General features: G+C 43.0%; 1 protein-coding gene across 4 annotated transcripts in view; it reads left to right on the top strand.

Annotated features, from left to right (window-relative positions):
• rnf111 (ring finger protein 111) overlaps window positions 1–20834 on the top strand; it is a 126551-nt gene that overhangs the window by 93168 nt on the left and 12549 nt on the right. The window contains exons 4-7 of one of the 4 annotated variants that reach the window (XM_060911839.1): window positions 13550–13707; window positions 14645–14854; window positions 16958–17310; window positions 20543–20792. In XM_060911839.1, coding sequence (XP_060767822.1) covers window positions 13550–13707; window positions 14645–14854; window positions 16958–17310; window positions 20543–20792 — 971 coding nt within the window. The remainder of the gene's footprint in view (window positions 1–13549; window positions 13708–14644; window positions 14855–16957; window positions 17311–20542; window positions 20793–20834) is intronic. The other 3 variants (XM_060911841.1, XM_060911840.1, XM_060911843.1) reach the window with 3 other exon arrangements.

The following is a 20834-nucleotide window of genomic DNA, read 5'->3' on the forward strand; positions in this document are numbered from 1 at the left end:
TTGTTTTAGTGAAAATAAGTACTAAAATGCACTAGAATGCAGGGTTTTGCGTGGTGGTGTTAACATTTTTTTCAGGGGATGTTGCCCCCCCCCCCAAAATCTTAGTTTGACTTTCAAAAGTTCAGTATTTTTTTTTTTTCTTTGCTCCACTTTCATTTCTATTAAAAGACCCATATTTCATGATGTCTGACAGGGCAACATAACGACAGGGTTTCAGTTTTTTGAAGTGGTGTATTAGTATGATTTTCTGAGAAATTGAAGGGTAAAAGTTGCATAGTTTTTTGAATGCTTGTATCAAATGAGCAAATGTTCATCATAAGGAGGTTCTAATTAGCCAAGTTAGCAAGCTGGCAAGAAGTTGTAGACAACACATTGACTTGGAGGATGAACTTAAATCTGATTTCACATTCTTGATATTTGGAAATGGCATTAAGCAACATTTCAAGCTGGATTAGTTTGACCAGAGGAGCTTGGGTAATATAGTTTGTAAGGGTTTTGAATGGCCAATTTGGTCAGAATAAAGTATGTGTCATTTGCACATTTTGCCGCCAGTATTCCAAGCACAACAACGCCTGGATGTACACATCAGTATTATGTGACGGACTCAACATTAGGCTTGGACGGTGTTATGGTATGCCGGGGAATTTAGAAATCCTGACAGTATGATTTTCAATACCATAAAAAATACAGACTCTCTTCTTTCTGATACGGAGATGCTATATTGAGTTGATGTAATGCACAGTACATGCCACCAGAGATCAGCCTACTGATGAGAGAGGGGGTGATTTACTTTGTGTTCTGGGACAACAAGGAATCGGAGAGGAAGTGTTGAAATAAACCAAGGGGGTAATTGATCATTCGAAATGCGTAGCAGTTATGTAAGGGTGACACGACCAACTAGCATTAGTCTTCCATTGACTTCCAGCTTCTTTGGGTTCTTTTCAAATCCGATGGAGTGGCTCTGTTCTCTTTCTCTACTGTCTAGGAAATAATACAAAGAGGGTTTATTTAACTCTTCAGTGAGGAGTTGCCTCCACATTTCCCTGATGCTCAGCTTCCTCGGTTACTCCTTCTACTCTCAAACGGTTCCAGAGTATACAATGCATGATGGTTAACGTTATCAAATTTTTTTTAATTTTTTTTTAAAAACACAAATACCACAAATGGGGCGGCACGGTGGTGTAGTGGTTAGCACTGTCGCCTCACAGCAAGAAGGTCCGGGTTCGAGCCCCGTGGTCGACGAGGGCCTCTCTGTGCAGAGTTTGCATGTTCTCCCCGTGTCCGCATGGGTTTCCTCCGGGTGCTCCGGTTTCCCCCACAGTCCAAAGACATGCAGGTTAGGTTAACTGGTGATTCTAAGGTGGTGTTTACATTAGACCGTATCCGTCTCGTTTTCATCGCGGATGCACTATCCGTTCACATTAAAACGCCGGGAAACGATTCCACAGGCGGAACAACTTGAATCCGCCAGGGCCCACGTATTCAACCCAGTTCGTATCTGAGCCGGTGCTGTGTAAACATTGAGATACGAGGAAACGCAGTGCTGAGCTGTAGCTGACGTCATTGGACAACGTCACTGTGACATCCACCTTCCTGATTCGTTGGCGTTGTTCATGCCACGTTGGTCATGTGACGCGACTGCTGAAAAACGGCGCGGACTTCACTTCCTGCTATTGTTTCCGCCTTGTATCACCTTTTTGTTTTTCATTAAAGAGTATAAAAGTATGAATATAATGCTTTGCTTTGTCATTCTTAATGTTGTTCATGGTAAGATGCAAATACTGCCCATTGTGTAGTTATGATTGTCTTTAGGCTTGCCATCCTTCCACTTGCAAGTGGTGAGTGACTTGCGCATGCCCGATATGCACTGGGATCACACACACAGCGGCTCAGTCCCGAATCACTGCTCGTGCACTTCACTCGCGCGCTCTGTGAGCTGCGCAGGGCCGGAGTGCACACCCTCCAGAGGGCACTCACTGTTCAGGGCGGAGTGATTTGGAGCGCAGCCGCTGAGGAGGAAGCGCTGAGCCGCACTGACACATTTCAACTTGCGTGCCGTCTAATTAGTCATGTGATTAGCGTATCCGTGTATTGGCGTTGCTGTGTGCACGCGAATCGTGTATTGGCGTTGCTGTGTGCACGCGAATCGTTTTAAAGGAACAGTCCACCGTACTTCCATAATGAAATATGCTCTTATCTGAATTGAGACGAGCTGCTCCGTACCTGTCCGAGCTTTGCGCGACCTCCCAGTCAGTCAGACGCAGTCAGACGCGCTGTCACTCCTGTTAGCAATGTAGCTAGGCTCAGTGTGGCCAATGGTATTTTTTGGGGCTGTAGTTAGATGCGACCAAACTCTTCCGCGTTTTTCCTGTTTACATAGGTTTATATGACCAGTGATATGAAACAAGTTCAGTTACACAAATTGAAACGTAGCGATTTTCTATGCTATGGAAAGTCCGCACTATAATGACAGGCGTACTAACACCTTCTGCGCGCTTCGGCAGCGCATTGATATCTGAGCTCCATATCAATGCGCTGCTGAAGCGCGCAGAAGGTGTTAGTACGCCTGTCATTATAGTGCGGACTTTCCATAGCATAGAAAATCGCTACGTTTCAATTTGTGTAACTGAACTTGTTTCATATCACTGGTCATATAAACCTATGTAAACAGGAAAAACGCGGAAGAGTTTGGTCGCATCTAACTACAGCCCCAAAAAATACCATTGGCCATACTGAGCCTAGCTACATTGCTAACAGGAGTGACGGCGCGTCTGACTGCGTCTGACTGACTGGGAGGTCGCGCAAAGCTCGGAGCAGCTCGTCTCAATTCAGATAAGAGCATATTTCATTATGGAAGTACGGTGGACTGTTCCTTTAAAAACGTTAATCTGATGATCCGCTGATACGGTCTAATGTAAACACCACCTAAATTGACCGTAGGTGTGAATGAGTGTGAATGGTTGTCTGTGTCAGCCCTGTGATGACTTGGCGACTTGTCCAGGGTGTACCCCGCCTTTCACCCGTAGTCAGCTGGGATAGGCTCCAGCTTGCCTGCGACCCTGTAGAACAGGATAAAGCAGCTACAGATAATGAGAATGAGACAAATACCACCATAACTGTGTACCCCAGTGAAATGTTGGTACAGTATGAAAGTATGGACAAAATGGATACCACCCAAGCATACACCACACTTAAAAACAATTAAGCACAGTAAAGAGACTTGATAGTGTGTTGCAAAAGTATTCATTCCCTTTGGTGTTTTGTCCTGTTTTGTCGCATTACAAGCTGGAATTAAAATGGATTTTTGGGGGGTTAGCACCATTTGATTTACACAACATGTCTACCACTTTAAAGGTGCACATTGTTGTTTTATTGTGAGACAAACAATAATTAAGATGGAAAAAAAAAACAAATCTGGTGTGTGCATAGGTATTCACCCCCTTTCATGTGAAACCCCTAAATAAGAGCTGGTCCAACCAATTCACATCATAAGTCACATAATTAGTAGATTAAGAGCCACCTGTGTGCAATCAAAGTGTCACATGATGTCTGTATAAATCGACCTATTCTAGAAGGACCCTGACTCTGCAACACTGTGAACCCAAGGAGCCTCCAAACAGGTCGGAGACACAGTTGTGTAGAAGTATAGATCAGGGTTGGGTTATTAAAAAAATATCCCAAACTTTGAATATCCCAGGGAGCACCATTAAATCCATTATAGCAAAATGGGAAGAATATGACATCACTACAAACCTGAAGAGAAGGCCGCCCACCAAAACTCAGACTGGGCAAGGAGGGCATTAATCAGAGATGCAACAAAGACACCAAAGATAACACTGAAGGAGCTGCAAAGATCCATGGTGGAGATGGGAGTATCTGTCCATAGGACCACTTTAAGCCGTACACTCCACAGAACAGGGCTTGATGGAAGAGTGGCCAGAAAAGTCATTGCTTAAAAAAAATCACATTTGGAGTTTGCCCAACAGCATGTGGCAGATTCCCTAAACACATGGAAGAAGATTCTCTAGTCAAATGAGACAAAAACTGAACTTTTTGGCCATCATGGGAAATGCCATGTGTGGTGCAAACCCAATACCCTGAGAACAGCATTCCTACAGTGAAGCATGGTGGTGGCAGCATCATGCTGTGGGGATGTTTTTCATCTGCAGGGACAGGAAAGCTGGTCAGGACTGAAGGAAAGATGGATGGCACTAAATACAGGGCAATTCTGGAGGAAAACCTGCTTGAGTCAGCCAGAGGTTTGAGACTGGGATGAAGGTTCACGGTCGAGCAGGACAATGACCCTAAACATACCACTAAAGCTACACTGGAGTGGTTTAAAGGGAAACATGTGTCTTAGAATGGCCTCATCAAAGCCCAGACCTTAATCCAGTTGAGAATCTGTGGCATAACTTGAAGATTGCTGTACACCATCACAACCTATCTAACTTGAAGGATTTGGAGCAGTTTTGCCTTGAGGAATGGGCAAAAATTCCAGTGGCTAGATGTGCTAACTTATAGAGACATACCCCAAGAGACTTGCAGCTGTAATTGTAGTAAAAGGTGGCTCTGCAAGGTATTGACTTTGGGGGGGGTGAATACCTATGCACACTCCAGGTTTGTTTTTTCATCTTATTGTTTGTGTCTCAATAAAAAAAATAACACTTTGCACCTTTAAAGTGGTAGGCATGTTGTGTAAATCAAATGGTGCTAATCCCCCAAAAATCCATTTTAATTCCAGCTTGTAATGCGACAAAACAGGATGAACACCAAGGGGGATGAATACTTTTGCAAGGCACCAGGGGCGTAGCTAGGATTTTTCAAAGGGGGGGGGGGGTCACACACTGACTGGCAGCCTGAGTACATTATATAACAAAAAATAGTTACCATTGCTAGTTTTAGGTAGCTTAGAAACCGGCTGTTCCATTATTACTGTTTCTTCCACATTTTCTTGATGATGTGTTCTAGAAACGGCACTAAAACTTAGCTTTGAAGCCACAAAATGCAACTTTGATGGAAAAAAAATAATAATAATTAAATCAAATGTCTGGGGTCACGGGCACCCCAGACACTTGATGGCCATCAACAAGCTTCTGGCAGAATTCTGCTTGGATATTTGACCACTCTGTTTGGCAGAATTGGTAGAGTTCGATTTAAGTTTGTTGGCTTTTAAGCGCAGACCACATATCTTCGATAGGGTTGAGGTCGGGACTTGTTTTAAGCTTAATGGTAGCCTGCTTTATCCATTCCACATCCAGCTTTGATGGCTTTTGGGCCATTGTCCTCATGGAACACCCGGTTGTGTCAAAGTTTCAACCATCTAGCTGATGGTTTGAGGTGATATTTAGGAATTCTGAGGTTGTTCTCCATTATTCCATCCATTTTGTGCAGTGCACCAGTTCCATGACCAGCAAAACAACCCCAGATCATGAAGCTACCACCACCATGCTTAATAGTTGGTACAGTGATCCTCTGGTCATTGTGGTTAAATTCCTCCTCCTTTGTCTTATATGACGATAAAGCTTTCCTCCAGAAGGCTTGTTCTTTGTCCCTGTGGTCAGCTGCAAATTTCAGTCGAGCTTGAAGGTGTCTGTTTTGGAGCAGGGTCTTCTTTCTTGGACGGCAGCCACTCAGTCCATGACTTTTTTTTTTTTTTTTTAATTAATTTAAACGCCTCCCACTAACTAACCCTAAGAATTCATGAACAACCAATAAAAGGTATCCGGGTGGTGTTCCTACCACGCAGGCACCTAGGAAGCTCCCCCAGTGCCTGTGTTTACAGTTTTCCACTTTCACCAAGGTCTCAGAAGACCAAAGTGGTAAACAGGTATTTACAAAATAATCCCTGGCCTACTTGTGGGTAATTAGAAACTCCTCCCAGGAGGCAGTGCCCTCTCCCTGGGATCTTAGCAACGCTGCAGTGATGTTGAGCAGAGAGCTCGTCTGTCTTAGTATCTGCAGAGTGATGCTCTTCCTAACCTTATAATAAGCACTTTTATATCATCACAAAAGATTGTCTGTACACTTTTTTTTTTTTTTTTTTTTTTTTAAATTCCATGGCCCTCCTTTGTGTCTTGATTTCCGTATTATGTACAAGTCAGAATTTTGAAGAAGGCTGTCTTATTACAGAATGCTTGGGGAGGTTTCACTCAGTGCTGGAGATGTTTATTGAGCAGCTTTTTCAACTGACTGTTTTGACCATATTGAGTGCATGTTGCTCAAATTTAATTTTAGTGTTTATGGAGGATTACAGTTCAGCTTGGACATGTGGTTGTGTGTGTGCACAGTGGAAATAAGACCTGGTTTCAGCAGGCTGCTGTTTTACATATCGCATGCACGCACACGCTGGTGGTCTCGTGGCGCCTCCCCGAGGCCCTGTGCACTTGTTGGTAATCATTTTGTTTTGATGTTTTAATGATGCAACCTGAGGTTAAGGGTCTAGGTGGGAGGGTTGGGAGGCAGGGAGATTTGCAGGTCTCCAGACATGGAGCATGAAGCCCCTGAAGCCCTTCCTGAGTAACACCTCTGTTCTCTGCTTCCCGCAATGCCCTGCTTTACGGCAGCTAGTGCTGCTGGGCCATTCCTATGGATTCAGTCCCCATGCACTTCTACTCAATTTCCACAGTCTCTGCAGAATTAATCCCAATTAAGTGGGAATTTTGGACAATTGCCATGATGCCTCATGAATTAATGCAAGTTTTTTTGTTATCCCCCCCCCCCTTCCTTCCTGTGGAATTTTAATCCATTGTCAGTCACGGAGTAGTGTGCTTTGAAGATGTATTAAGATACCCTCGGGGCAAACGGAAACATCATTCACACTCACTGATAGTGGCTGTGCTGCTTAATAAACATTATGCAAATCAAAACGCCGGCCACATTAACGCACTTCCACAGTGAAGCAGTATATACATGGATGTTTTCTCTGAGGTGACAGAAATTAGCTGGGTTTGTCTTTACAGTACTAGTTTGTCTTTGCCACAGGTTTCGGTTTCACTAGGCTTTACATTCTGTCTGATAATTCCAGCTAGGGCTGTTATATGGCGATCGATTTCATCATGTTTATTGATAGATATTTAAATAATATATTAGCTGGCTTTTTTTCATGGTATATCTGATTATATTCCATTCAGCTAGCATGATACTGAACTCGTCTTCGACTCGTTCAATATCATGCTAGCTGAATGGAATACATCTTGTATACCATGAAAAAAAGCCAGCCAATATTATTATACATACTCTCTCCCAGTTTTTCAATGTCCGTTGGTATGTTTTTCTCTTGTAAATATGCATGAAGAATATCGAATGAAGTTTTGGTAGCCTTTCGGGTGTTCAGTGCGTCTTTCTCTTTCCCGGTGAATAAAAAAATGCTTCTGCGCTTGCACAGCAGAAAAATTTCTCATTGGATATTTGCATCAGCTCTGCCGTGTGTCATGTTGTCTTGACAACCATGCAGTATTGTAAACCATATTCAACGCTCATTCTCCATTGGGTAATGCAATACACACAGGATAAGTGTGATGCGAACAATATTGCATGCTATCAAACCAAATGAATGAACCCTGCTAGAAGGGAATAGAATACGTGTTTTTATTCCATCGAAAAAGTGGCCTTTATGGATTATAATTTCCTATATTGTGTAGATCACCAATGTTGAAAATGGCAGTTTTCAGCAGCTGATTTACATCACTGTCAGAGCTAGGAGCTACCATCAGTGTGCTGTAGCAAAAACTAGCAGAGAGGAGTGTGACGGAGTGAAATTTCCCACAACACTGACACAGACCAGGCATCAGCCCAAGTAAAAAATGAGGAACTTGTACCTAAAATGGGCGGTGGTACTGTCGACTGGATTTGTGAAACCTGAAGCTGAATGTTTAACAAGTTGAAAGCTTTAATTTTTACTTTTTATATTTTGTGCTCATCTTGTTCCCATTATGACAGTGTTTTTCTTATTCTATTTGTGAGTTTTGTTCAGTGACTCTTCCAAATCAAAAAAGAAAAGGAACTGCTTTTCACTGATGTTTTGTTCACAGAATTATCAAAAAGCAGTCATGAATGAATGCAGTTATTTTGTAAAGATAATGTTTCATCACTGTGAGAGGAAACTTAATATATAGTGATGTATATCACTTCAAGATATGAAATTATCCATGTCATGATAATATTTTGTCCATATCTGTCAAAAATGGGAGCATTATCAACAGGCATTTCTTTTACATTGTGAGTGATGTTTTATAATTTACATGTAAAAACCTCTGAATTACTTTTTCACATTCATAACTCAAGTTTTAATGCTAAATATGAACAAAGATGCAATTAGAGTTGAATTCATATGCTACCACAGTAGCAAGCACAGTTAAAGCTATATTAATGAGTCAGTTACAGTCTCATGTCTGCCAGATGGCTAACTTTACCTCGGCTTAACATTTCAAGTAGTCGATTATGTTTAATAATGGGAAGATACAATGACAAAATATAAATAATTATGTATTCCAAGGACATTTGTATACAGTGGTGCTTGAAAGTTTATCATCCCTTTAGAATTTATTTATATATATTTCTGCATAAATGTGACCCAAACCAACATTTTCACACAAGTCCTAAAAGTAGATAAATAGAACCCAATTAAACAAATGAGGCAGAAATATATACTTGGCCATTTATTTATTGAGGAAAATTATCCAATATTACGAAGCACGGTGGTGTAGTGGTTAGCGCTGTCACCTCACAGCAAGAAGGTCCAGGTTCGAGCCCCGTGGCCGGCGAGGGCCTTTCTGTGTGGAGTTTGCATGTTCTCCCTGTGTCCGCGTGGGTTTCCTCTGGGTGCTCCGGTTTCCCCCACAGTCCAAAGACATGCAGGTTAGGTTAACTGGTGACTCTAAATTGAGCGTAGGTGTGAATGTGAGTGTGAATGGTTGTCTGTGTCTATGTGTCAGCCCTGTGATGACCTGGCGACTTGTCCAGGGTGTACCCCGCCTTTCACCCGTAGTCAGCTGGGATAGGCTCCAGCTTGCCTGCGACCCTGTAGAACAGGATAAAGCAGCTAGAGATAATGAGAATGAGACAAATACCGCCATAACTGTGTACCCCAGTGAAATGTTGGTACAGTATGAAAGTATGGACAAAATGGATACCACCCAAGCATACACCACACTTAATAACAATTAAGCACAGTAAAGAGACTTGATAGTGTGTTGCAAAAGTATTCATTCCCTTTGGTGTTTTGTCCTGTTTTGTCGCATTACAAGCTGGAATTAAAATTGATTTTTGGGGGGTTAACACCATTTGATTTACACAACATGTCTACCACTTTAAAGGTGCACATTGTTGTTTTATTGTGAGACAAACAATAATTAGGATGGAAAAAAAACAAATCTGGTGTGTGCATAGGTATTCACCCCCTTTCGTGTGAAACCCCTAAATAAGAGCTGGTCCAACCAATTCACATCATAAGTCACATAATTAGTAGATTAAGAGCCACCTGTGTGCAATCAAAGTGTCACATGATGTCTGTATAAATCAACCTATTCTAGAAGGACCCTGACTCTGCAACACTATGAAACCAAGGAGCCTCCAAACAGGTCAGAGACACAGTTGTGTAGAAGTATAGATCAGGGTTGGGTTATTAAAAAATATCCCAAACTTTGAATATCCCAGGGAGCACCATTAAATCCATTATAGCAAAATGGGAAGAATATGACATCACTACAAACCTGAAGAGAAGGCCGCCCACCAAAACTCAGACTGGGCAAGGAGGGCATTAATCAGAGATGCAACAAAGACACCAAAGATAACACTGAAGGAGCTGCAAAGATCCATGGTGGAGATGGGAGTATCTGTCCATAGGACCACTTTAAGCCGTACACTCCACAGAACAGGGCTTGATGGAAGAGTGGCCAGAAAAGTCATTGCTTAAAAAAATCACATTTGGAGTTTGCCCAACAGCATGTGGCAGATTCCCTAAACACATGGAAGAAGATTCTCTAGTCAAATGAGACAAAAACTGAACTTTTTGGCCATCATGGGAAATGCCATGTGTGGTGCAAACCCAATACCCTGAGAACAGCATTCCTACAGTGAAGCATGGTGGTGGCAGCATCATGCTGTAGGGATGTTTTTCATCTGCAGGGACAGGAAAGCTGGTCAGGACTGAAGGAAAGATGGATGGCACTAAATACAGGGTAATTCTGGAGGAAAAGATGCTTGAGTCAGCCAGAGGTTTGAGACTGGGATGAAGGTTCACGGTCGAGCAGGACAATGACCCTAAACATACCACTAAAGCTACACTGGAGTGGTTTAAAGGGAAACATACGTCTTAGAATGGCCTCATCAAAGCCCAGACCTTAATCCAGTTGAGAATCTGTGGCATAACTTGAAGATTGCTGTACACCATCACAACCCATCTAACTTGAAGGATTTGGAGCAGTTTTCCCTTGAGGAATGGGCAAAAGATCATTCCAAGAGCAAGGTTTGCAAGGTCTCAAAGGAACCCGGGGTACCTTCTAAGCCAGTGTTTCTCAACCAGTGGGCCGCGAAGCACCCTCTAGTGGGCTGCGATATCCTCCTTCCACCCCCCCCACCCCAAGTTGAAGCAGCTAATTTTTACTCGTAGTAGGGTACAATTGCTGGGTTGCATCCGACATCACAGCTGCCTCATTAAGCTACGGTCACACTACAGCTCACGATGCTTTATGATGGTTATCGATGAAAATAAGCCAATTTGGCGGCGATGCATGGCGATATCCACGTGAGCTAAAAGCTGTGGCCCTACAGCACGGGAACACTCGACTGTGATGCCTTCACGCACTTGAGTCTGACGCAGCTCATGCGGCCACGCTCACTTACGGAGTGCGTTGTGCATACGCTTGGGACCCGGTTGTTATGGGAAACACCTGATACTGATTTGAGTGCAATCAGCAGGCACAAATACGGATGCTGTTTTCATGGAGGCTTTGCAAAGTATCATCACGTTTGTTTCTAGCCATGCTTATAACGCTGTTTAAATGCTCTGTTTTATGATTTTGCTTTCGTTTTTGTAAATATCCCGCCTGCTAATAAACAGTCTTCCTGCACTTAGATCCGTCTACCGCCGTCTATCTTGTAGTGTCGTGATCCCCAGATCTTTAACCCAGCCACATATAAAAAGTTGTACTTCTCCATGCTCTTCCAGGTTTTCATTTGTTTGTGCAGAACGATGTCTGCAGCACCAGGTAGTTTGAGATATTTGGGACCTCAACAGATGGATAATTTTCCAAGTCATAGGAAAAACCCTTCTTTGTTAATGTCTAAGGATCTAATCCCATTGAGTGGTTTCTATATCCACTTCTTTTGAGTGTATTTCTTGGTTTTAATGACTTACACAAACATGGCAATAAGTTCTTGTGTTAATGGACCAGACTCCACTTTTAGATCATGAATCCCTTTTGAGTGAGAATGCCCTGCATGCATGGTTTTATGTTGGCTTCTGGCACATCCATTCAGTTTAATACAATACCTGCAATTAAAAAGTTTTGTTTTTACTGCATTTATTTAATTCCTGGGCTCCCATCAGTAACAGGGAGTGATGTCACATCCCATTAATACACTTTACAATAGATTATTAGATTCTAATAGAATAGATGAGCCAAAATAATTGGGGATCTTTTTTTAATGGGCCCCGACTCATTACAAGTATGAATAGGTGGGCCTTAGAGTAGAAAAAGTTGAGAACCCCTGTTCTAAGCAACTAAAGACCTTTCTCACATTTGGCTAATTTTAATGTTTGAGTCCACCATCAGGAGAACACTGAGCAACAATGATGGTGTGCATGGCAGGGTTGCAAGGAGAAAGCCACTGCTCTCCAAAAAAAAAATGGCTGCCTGACTACAGTTTGATAAAAAGCATGTGGACAAGCCAGAAGCTTATTGGAAAAATCGTGGCTGGATGAGACCAAAATAGAACTTTTTGGTTTAAACAAGTGCTGTATTTGGATAAAGGAAACACTGCATTCCAGCATAAGAACCTTATCCCATCTGTAAAACATGGAGGTGGTAGTATCATGATCTGGAACTGTTTTGTTGCATCTGGCCCTGGCCAGCTTGCCGTCACTGATGGAACAATGAATTCTGAATTATTCCAGCAATTTCTAAAGGAAAATATCAGAACACCTGTCTGAGAACTGAATCTCAAGAGAAAGTGGGTCATGCAGCAAGACAACGACCCTAAGCGCACAAGTCATTTTCACAAAGAATGGTTAAAGACAAAGTTAATGTTTTGAAATGGCCAAGACAAAGTCCTGACCTCAATCCAAGGTGGTGTTTACATTAGACCGTATCAGCGGATCATCAGATTAACGTTTTTACAACGATTCGCGTGCACACAGCAACGCCAATACACGATTCGCGTGCACACAGCAACGCCAATACACGGATACGCTAATCACATGACTAATTAGACGGCACGTCACATGATCCCAGTGCATATCGGGCATGCGCAAGTCACTCACCACTTGCAAGTGGAAGGATGGCAAGCGAACACCTTCTCCAGCAGATAAACACACCTGGCTGTGATGTTCATGTTCTCACTGAGTTTAAGCGCCTGAAGGAGGTAAATAAGTTGAAATGTGTAAATAAACCTCAGTGCGGCTCAGCGCTTCCTCCTGCCCTCCAAATCACTCCGCCCTGAACAGCGAGTGCCCTCTGGAGGGTGCGCACTCCGGCCCTGCGCAGCTCACAGAGCGCGCGAGTGAAGCGCACGAGCAGTGATTCGGGACTGAGCCGCTGTGTGTGTGATCCCAACGCCAGTGAATCAGGAAGGTGGATGTCACAGTGACGTTGTCCAATGACGACGTCAGCTAGAGCTCAGCACTGCGTTTCCTCGTTCCTCAATGTTTACACAGCACCGGATCAGATACGAACTGGGTTGAATACGTGGGCCCTGGCGGATTCAAGTTGTTCCGCCTGTGGAGTCGTTTCCCAGCGTTTTAATGTGTACGGACAGTGCATCCGCGACGAAAACAAGACGGATACGGTCTAATGTAAACACCACCCAAGAGAAATGTCATGTGAGCAGTTCATGCGAGGAAACCCACCAACATCCCAGAGTTGAAGCTGTTCTGTACGGAGGAATGGGCTAAAATTCCTCCAAGCCGGTATGCAGGACTGATCAACAGTTACCGGAAACGTTTAGTTGCAGTTATTGCTGCACAAGGGGGTCACACCAAATACTGAAAGCAAAGGCTCACATACTTTTGCCAGTCACTAATGGGTATTATTGGTTCATTTTCCTTAATAAATAAATGACCAAGTGTAATATTTGTTTAGTTAGGTTGTCTTGATCTATTTTAGGACTTGTGTGAAAATCTGATGTTTTAGGTCATATTTATGCAAAAATATAGCAAATTCTAAAGGGATCACAAACTTTATCAAGCACTACTTTTTAATTATTTCGTGGTCTTGTGAATTTATTGTTCAGAGTATTATGTGATGGGCTTATCTGTGACTAAGGCATTGGTGATTGCACTTTGATTGTTCGCTGACTTATGTGATGTTTGCTCTGTTTGTGTGTGCACCAGGCCGCGGTCAGTTGGGGGTCATGGCAGAATGCACTGGGGGCCGAGTTGCTCTCAAAGTCGGGCTCAGGAGGGCCGAGGGCGCCATCGTCTCTCCACGGTCATCCAGCCCCTCAGACAGAGTGCCAGTGAGGTAGTGGACCTCACTGTAGATGAGGATGGTAAGGACACTGGATCATATATAGCCAGTTAAAACATTAATGTTATTTGGAACAGTAATAAAAGACGTCGACTGGTTGACGAAGTGTCCCTGTGCCACAACAGAAAAACCACCTGACTGAAACACTAGGGTGTATTTTGGAGTGATGGATGAGTGAGCACAAGAGCACATCTCTCCCTGTCATATAGGGTGTGTGTGTGTGGGAGCAGAAATGAGTTTGGCAAAAGTAGTGTTCTTCAGTCATGACTATTCCTGCACTGTAAGCTACTTGCAAGTAGACATCATTAATAAAGATTTATTTATCTGTATCTTTGTATAAAGTATAAATAGCCTCAGCAGCTGAAGTAATGTTTGCTGCCGCTAAAGGTTTCTTTGTTCCCTGTTTGTATCTGTGCATATTACTAATTTCATTCGCAGGCAGCATAATGAAGTCTGTCTGTTATATAAGCTGCCTGTGCTCTCTGAGCCAGAATGAGCTGTGCTATTGAAACCAATTAAGCTGCCACTCTGGATGAAGGTGCGTGTGTGTGCGCTTATTCAGCCATATGATCTTAAGGTTAATAAAAGAAAACTAATTTACAGTCACTCAGATTTGATTGCCAGTTGAAAGTGTGTTGGGGGAGGGAGTGGTGAAAGCAGGCCGATGGGAGGGAAGAAACGTAGCACTTAAAGATTTGACTGCATTTGCATTTCTTTCGTGGAGGAGAAATGCATTTGCGAATATGAAAAGCAAATGGAATGCTCACTGTGGAATGTTAATCAGCAGCAATCCTCCTGGGGTCCCTGGCCATTGATGCAAGTCCAACATGCACGCGCACACAAGATTTCATAAACAGATTGGCAATTTAAAGACAGGCATCTGATTTGGAACTCGTATCCACGCTTTCTCTCATTGTGTATGTTTTTGTGTGCGTGCATGTATTTGGGTATCTCCTCAGATCTTTCAGTTGTGCCAACCACTTCTGACAGTGTGCACTTGCAGCCTGCCAGCTCCTCCTCCTCTGCTTCCTCTCTCCTTGCCTCTACCTCAGAGCCCTCCCAGGATGCCCCAGGCCCCTCCACGAGCTGCCCTGCTGTGGCCCCTGACAGCACGATGGAGGTCCACAGTGGGGCCCCAGGGCCCAGCAACACCACCACCCCTATGGAAGGTGAGGAGAAGCTGGACAGTGTGCTATTTAGATTCTGTATGGTGGGTCACATCAACTTAGTCTAGTGCAGGGGTTTTCAAAGTGTGGGAGAGTCAGCCCCCCCACAGAGAGCAAATAAACAACAGCGCCCCCCCCCCCCCCCCCCCCCCCCCTTACAATTTTTGTTGTTGCTATACTTAATGTTCCATTTGTATTTTTAAAAAATGGTGGTTGTACACATTTTTTTCTTTTACACATTTTAAACATCTGTGCTTTTTAAAATATCTTTTTTTACACATTTTAAACATCTCATAGCATCGTTAGCTAGCACCTCTTGGCAGACAACACACTGTGGCAGTGGAGCATCTTCAGATCCAGTCCATGAAAATACAAACTTTAAGTAATTGTGGTCATACTTCCTTCTTTTTTCAGTCCCCCCAGGATTTCGTGGGCCTTTTTTGTGATTGTTGCGGGGGGGTTTCCAAAAAATTGCGATGAAAGTTGCGGTGTTTTTTAGGTTTTTGTTGCGATTACATTGCGGGAGGAAGTGAAAGTTGCGAGAAATTGTTGCGATTTTGTCTTTTTGTGATTAAAATTGAGTGATATGTTAAATGTTAAAGTTATTACTGAAAAACTGTTGATTTAAAAAACAGACCCTGAGAAATGGTCCTATAAACAACTTTACCAATATATAAAAGATTACCAGGACTACAAAAAATGCAGAAAAATAGGCTTTACTTATCCAACTGCACCTGTTGGTTCAAAAGTTAAAGTGCATAGAACCTCACAGCACAACATGAAGTTACCTTAAAATATAATATAAATGCCTCAGCTTTCATGTAAGAAAAAAAACTATTAATACTAGTACTGTGTGCAGGCAGTCTCTCCTGAAGACTAAATTAAACTGTAATTATAAACTAATAAAATAAATGGCTCAGGCTTCATAGAAGAAAAAAAACAATTTGAACAGAATCTCACAGTATGATGCTGAAGCTGCCTAAACAATGGAAAATAAAATACCATTTTGGCAAAAATGTTGGCATCCATTAATTTCTTGTATTAAGTAAAAAAAAAATAATGTAAAGTGCACACAGTCCTTCACTGTAAACATAACACACTTTCAGCAACAGAATTTAAGCCTACATAAACACTGACTCGCACACAGTGTTGCCAAATACTGCTGACGTTTTCCAGTCCAAAATATGTTCAAAACCCGCCAAAATGCACTTGAAACCACCCAGTCTGGCAACACTGCGCGCATGCTGCTTCTCTTGAATGTATACACGGAAGTAAGGCGGAAGTTAGTTTGTCGACGTCACCTCAAGACAACGCCAATGATTGGTCAAATTTGCGGGAAAGTTGCGGTGATTGGATATTGCAACACCGCCCTGAATTCGCGGGGATTGGTTGAATTTGCAAATCACAACATCGCGAAATCCTGGAGGGTCTGTTTTTTTTTTTTTGCTTGGCCCAGACTCTGTCTCCTCACTCACTGTAGCTTTAGGTACTAAAAATCGGTCCATTTTGTCTCCGGCAAAGGCTAGCTGAAGTTTGCTAAAAGTCCGCAATAGTAACTTATTCTGGTTTATTTTTCCTCACGTTGTGCCCCCCCGAAGAACTCTGGCGCCCCCTAGGGGAGGCGCACCCCACACTTTGAAAAGCCCTGGTCTAGTGCATAAAATGGGGCATGTTGGGATTTGCTGGACTTAAATTAGCCTTTAAATGAAAAATGAAGGCAACAGCTTCACTGAGAGGCACAAGTGCAGAGGGCATGCTACCTGCACTTGAACATTGTAGAGGGTGTGGCCTCTATGCCCATTGGTGCCTGTCAGTCCATTAAAAGAGGTGTAACCAGTGTACCAGTCAGGAGCATTGTTCACACCACCTTTACTGGACTATAAGTAAATCAGTCCCTGCACCATATGTCTCTTTCACTGGACTGGTAATCTTGTAATTAAGGAGGCATGTCTCGTGTGTGCTGGACAGGTATAGTAGCCACACCTCTTTCAGACGATTTGGCTGACATAATCATGATGCACAGTGCCAAAAGAAACTCCTTTGATGCGTCTAAATAACAGAACACTGATAAATAATATTTTATGTTGTATTTTGTTTTTGCATCAGAAGACAATAGGAGAGGTTCATCTGGTGAGAGTGGCAGTGTTGCGATGCCCAGACTGCCATCATGTTGCCCTCAGCACTCTCCATGCAGTGGCCCCTCATCAGGGCACCTCACCCTGAATCACACTCACTCAGGGTGCATGCAGGCTGGGCCGGTGCAGCAGCATGGCCCCCCACAGCCTGGATCTCAGCATGCGCATGGCCACTCCCATCACTTTCACCATCACCACCATCACCATGCAGGCACTGCACCCTCTTCCTTGCCTTTCCCTGAGCCCAGCTGCCCCTTGGAGAGACCTGGTGCCATGCCCGTACCCTGCACAGGGGTCAGCGCCAGTACCCAGTATCACGACCAGGTATGACGGGTCCTAAACTCACCACTTACATACTTATGAGCAAAACTTGTGCTGTGCACTGTATTTTTGGGTTGTCCTTCTATCCCTCTGTTAGCGCATCAGTGGTTGAATCTAAGATTTATACAGAGTTATTGTTGTAACCAGCAGATGAACTGATTTTGGAACATGGTCAAGGTCACGGCAAGGTCAAATGTCTGACTTGGTGGTGGTGGAGGTATCCCAGTCGAAATCTTTTGTTGAGTTCTTCTTGTTTATAGCAGCATGAAATAGGTGTGTGGTGTTAGTTTGTCCATCTCAACCATTTGGGGGTGGAACTTACAACACAAGCAATAACCCTAACCCATGACTACGTCATCGCTTGTTTACCGCAATGCGTTATGGGCGATACCCAGGGTCGGCGCCGCTATATTGTTTACTTTCGCCTTTGTTAAACACTGCATTGTTCTGTCTAACCGGTTTTAACCATGCCTAAAGTGAATTGCTGTGTGCCTTACTGTCTCTCCACAACAAAGAGAACACCTAATCTGAGCTTTTCTCAGCTGCCAGTTGCAAGTTTAATCCGCAGTGAAAACCTTTGAACTGAATCGAAATGGACAAGTGTTTGTAGCTTACATTTCTCTGGTGAGGAAAAAGATGTACTTAAACTGTGACCTAGCAATATTTCCATGGTCTGTGGAATGACCTTCGGTTATAGAAGATTATAACAATCAACACTGTTTGTTAATCATCTGAAACTAGCGATATTCCAAAGCCTGTAAAACAAAAGTATTCTTCGGCCTTTACCCCTCAATGTACCGAAGCACTCGGCAGCCGAACGAGCCTGTCGGACCGATAAAACTCCCCAAACCACCAAGGGTTCTCTTTCGGGTATGTATAATGTTCAGTGTACCTCACTAGTGGCATTTATTGAAGTAAATGCATTTAGACTGAACATGACACAGCAGGTCAGCGGGTTTCCAAAGATTTATAAAAAGAGTTTTTTTATTTATTTTATGTTTGTGTAGTTTTTGTTTGTTTTTGTCTGAGTGTTTTTGTCTGCCGGTTGTGGTGTAGCTCCGGACCCAGTTTTGGGCATCGGTTCCCTCCAGGCCTTGGTTCACCGTGAGTGATGCCTGTGCTGCTAGCTACGGACTGCAGTGAGCTCGTTGCTCATTTTAACATCGTGTTTGTCCAACACTCTGTGCGGCGGTGCTTTAGTGCTTGGCGTGATGTTCCGAGCGATGTTGCTCGGTGGCGTCACATCGGCTGTGCAGGTGGTTTGGGACATACCAGCGCTCTGCGTGGCGGTGCGTCTGTGCTCGCTTTGTGGATCCATGGCTTGGTGTTCCAAGTGATGTTGCCCAGCGGTGGCTGTGCTGGCGGTGTGGGACTTGTTTTTGTGCGCCTTTTGGTGAGACTGTGGCTGCTACACCATTGGAATGACATCCTGACCTTTATCTGGTGGACTTTTTTCCCTTTAATTGTCAAGCGACCTTGGGTTTTGAGAAAGGCACTATATAAATTGAAGAAGAAAATTTTTTTTTTTTTGGAATGTTTCCTGATATCAAGTTTTATTTAACTAATCACTTATTTATAAATGTTTTGATCCAGCATTGAGATTTGATGACGTACAGTGTGGTCGACTTGGTCAATCTCTAGGTTGTATGAGTTCTTGTCATTTATGTCTTACCTTCTCACCAAGCCTGATTTAGATTCCGATTTTCCTGCTGTAAACCCTCGAAATGTTATCCACCTCTTTAAATGACCAATTTTATTGTCTTCCACAACAGAGCATGGCAAAATTGCTCCTCTCACTTCGCTCTCACATAAAATTAATCTAATATCCGCTATATTGCCCAACTGCCAACCCTGGCGATCCCCTATAATGCATTGCGATAAGTGATGACATAGTTATGCTTGGGGGCTATTAGTGCCCAAATGGAAAAAATCACATGGCAAAACAGACTTTAAACAGAGCTATCTATCCATCCTTTCAGAACTCGCAGTCCACACCAGAGCCAACAGGCCTGTCCAAGCTACAGTGCTGTTTTACACTAACCTAGCCTCGAGCAGAGGAGAGAACGCCCAGCCAGCTTTCCACAAAATTAGGGGTTCTAACAGAATATGACCAAATAATCATTTTATTTATATACTACAAAAGAAAATTATTGCAGCTCTGCTTTACCTAGCAACTGTTCTCTATAAAAATAGACTGCTACTTTACTTAAACCACCTTTACACATTTATTACTTGTATAGATGATTAATGCAATCCATATATAACAATACAATAGAAGAGAAGAATGAACATATGACAGGAGGGTGACTGTAATGTTGGTGTCCCCAGTGCTTCCATTTCTCTTCCTTTGATTTAAAGCCTTTTTGAAAATGAATTGAAATTTCTCTTGGGGTTTTTTTTGTCTTTTTTTGGATGAAAAATTAAGACTTGATTTTTTTTGTTGTTGAGGGAAAACAGTCATGGTGGCACTTGTTTGAAGTCATACTTGAACATCTGAGCTCTAAATAATTCATATCAAGCTAATTGTCTGAGCTCCTTTGTTGTATTATAATGAAAGAAAATGCAGTGCCTCGTTGCCTAAACCGGTTAATTGTAAATCTTATTAAATCAAAATCCTTATTCACCCATTCTGCAAAATAATTTGAACATGTAATCAATATTTTTTCAGTGCAGACATTTGCATGGTTGCAGTTAATTTTGTCAATAAAAGCATCACCATGGTCCACAGGTTAAAGCCTCTATCGGTAGCTCTACACTCCTGCTCTTCAAGGGGTTTGTGTGTGGTTGCTCCTTTGTCACAACGCAATGTTCAATAATGCAAGGGGAGTTTTAGGCTATTATGTATAAAAAGGAGCCGTCAGGATTAGCAAGGCAGTATAATTTCCATGTGGAATGCATTAGGTGAAGCATGGTGGAGCTTTTGATGATGGGGCCCACAGCTACTGCTCATATATGCACAGACAGGAGACGGCTGGGAAAAGCATACTCATGTTTTATACATCAAAGCATTAAATGGAATTAGATACGGGCCACATCGAGCGATTCAGAATGTCCAATTTAAGACGTTACCAGCTCCTTCATTATCAGCTTATTATCTCAGATTCATTTTAGATTTTTTTTTTTTTTTGGTAATGGTTCATTAGGACCTGATACCTGGGTTGATTTTGTTCCTTACTGCATTTCTACATTTTACATTTCCCTTTGTCTTTCTCTTATTTCTCTCTCTCTTTCCCAGCAGACCCTCCCAGTGGATCTCAGTAGCAATGCTGTACGTAGCAGTGGCTCCAGCAGTAGCAGTTTCAGCAGCACCTCTGCCTTTGACCCGTGCTGTCCAGGCAATACTTCTCGGCCTCCTGCTTATGTTTCCCAGGCCACTCCGGGTCCAAGCCAGCCGAGTGTGGTGGACACTTTCAGCCCAGCCATGGTGGCCCAACCACAGCCCCAGTCTCAGCTTTCATCCTGCAGGCACTACATGCATCCCTCGTGTAAGTGCAAGTCTTCATCTGTTCACTGGCGTCTTTATATTT

This window comes from Neoarius graeffei, chromosome 27, assembly GCF_027579695.1.
Source record: "Neoarius graeffei isolate fNeoGra1 chromosome 27, fNeoGra1.pri, whole genome shotgun sequence".
Taxonomy (NCBI): Eukaryota; Metazoa; Chordata; class Actinopteri; order Siluriformes; family Ariidae; genus Neoarius; species Neoarius graeffei.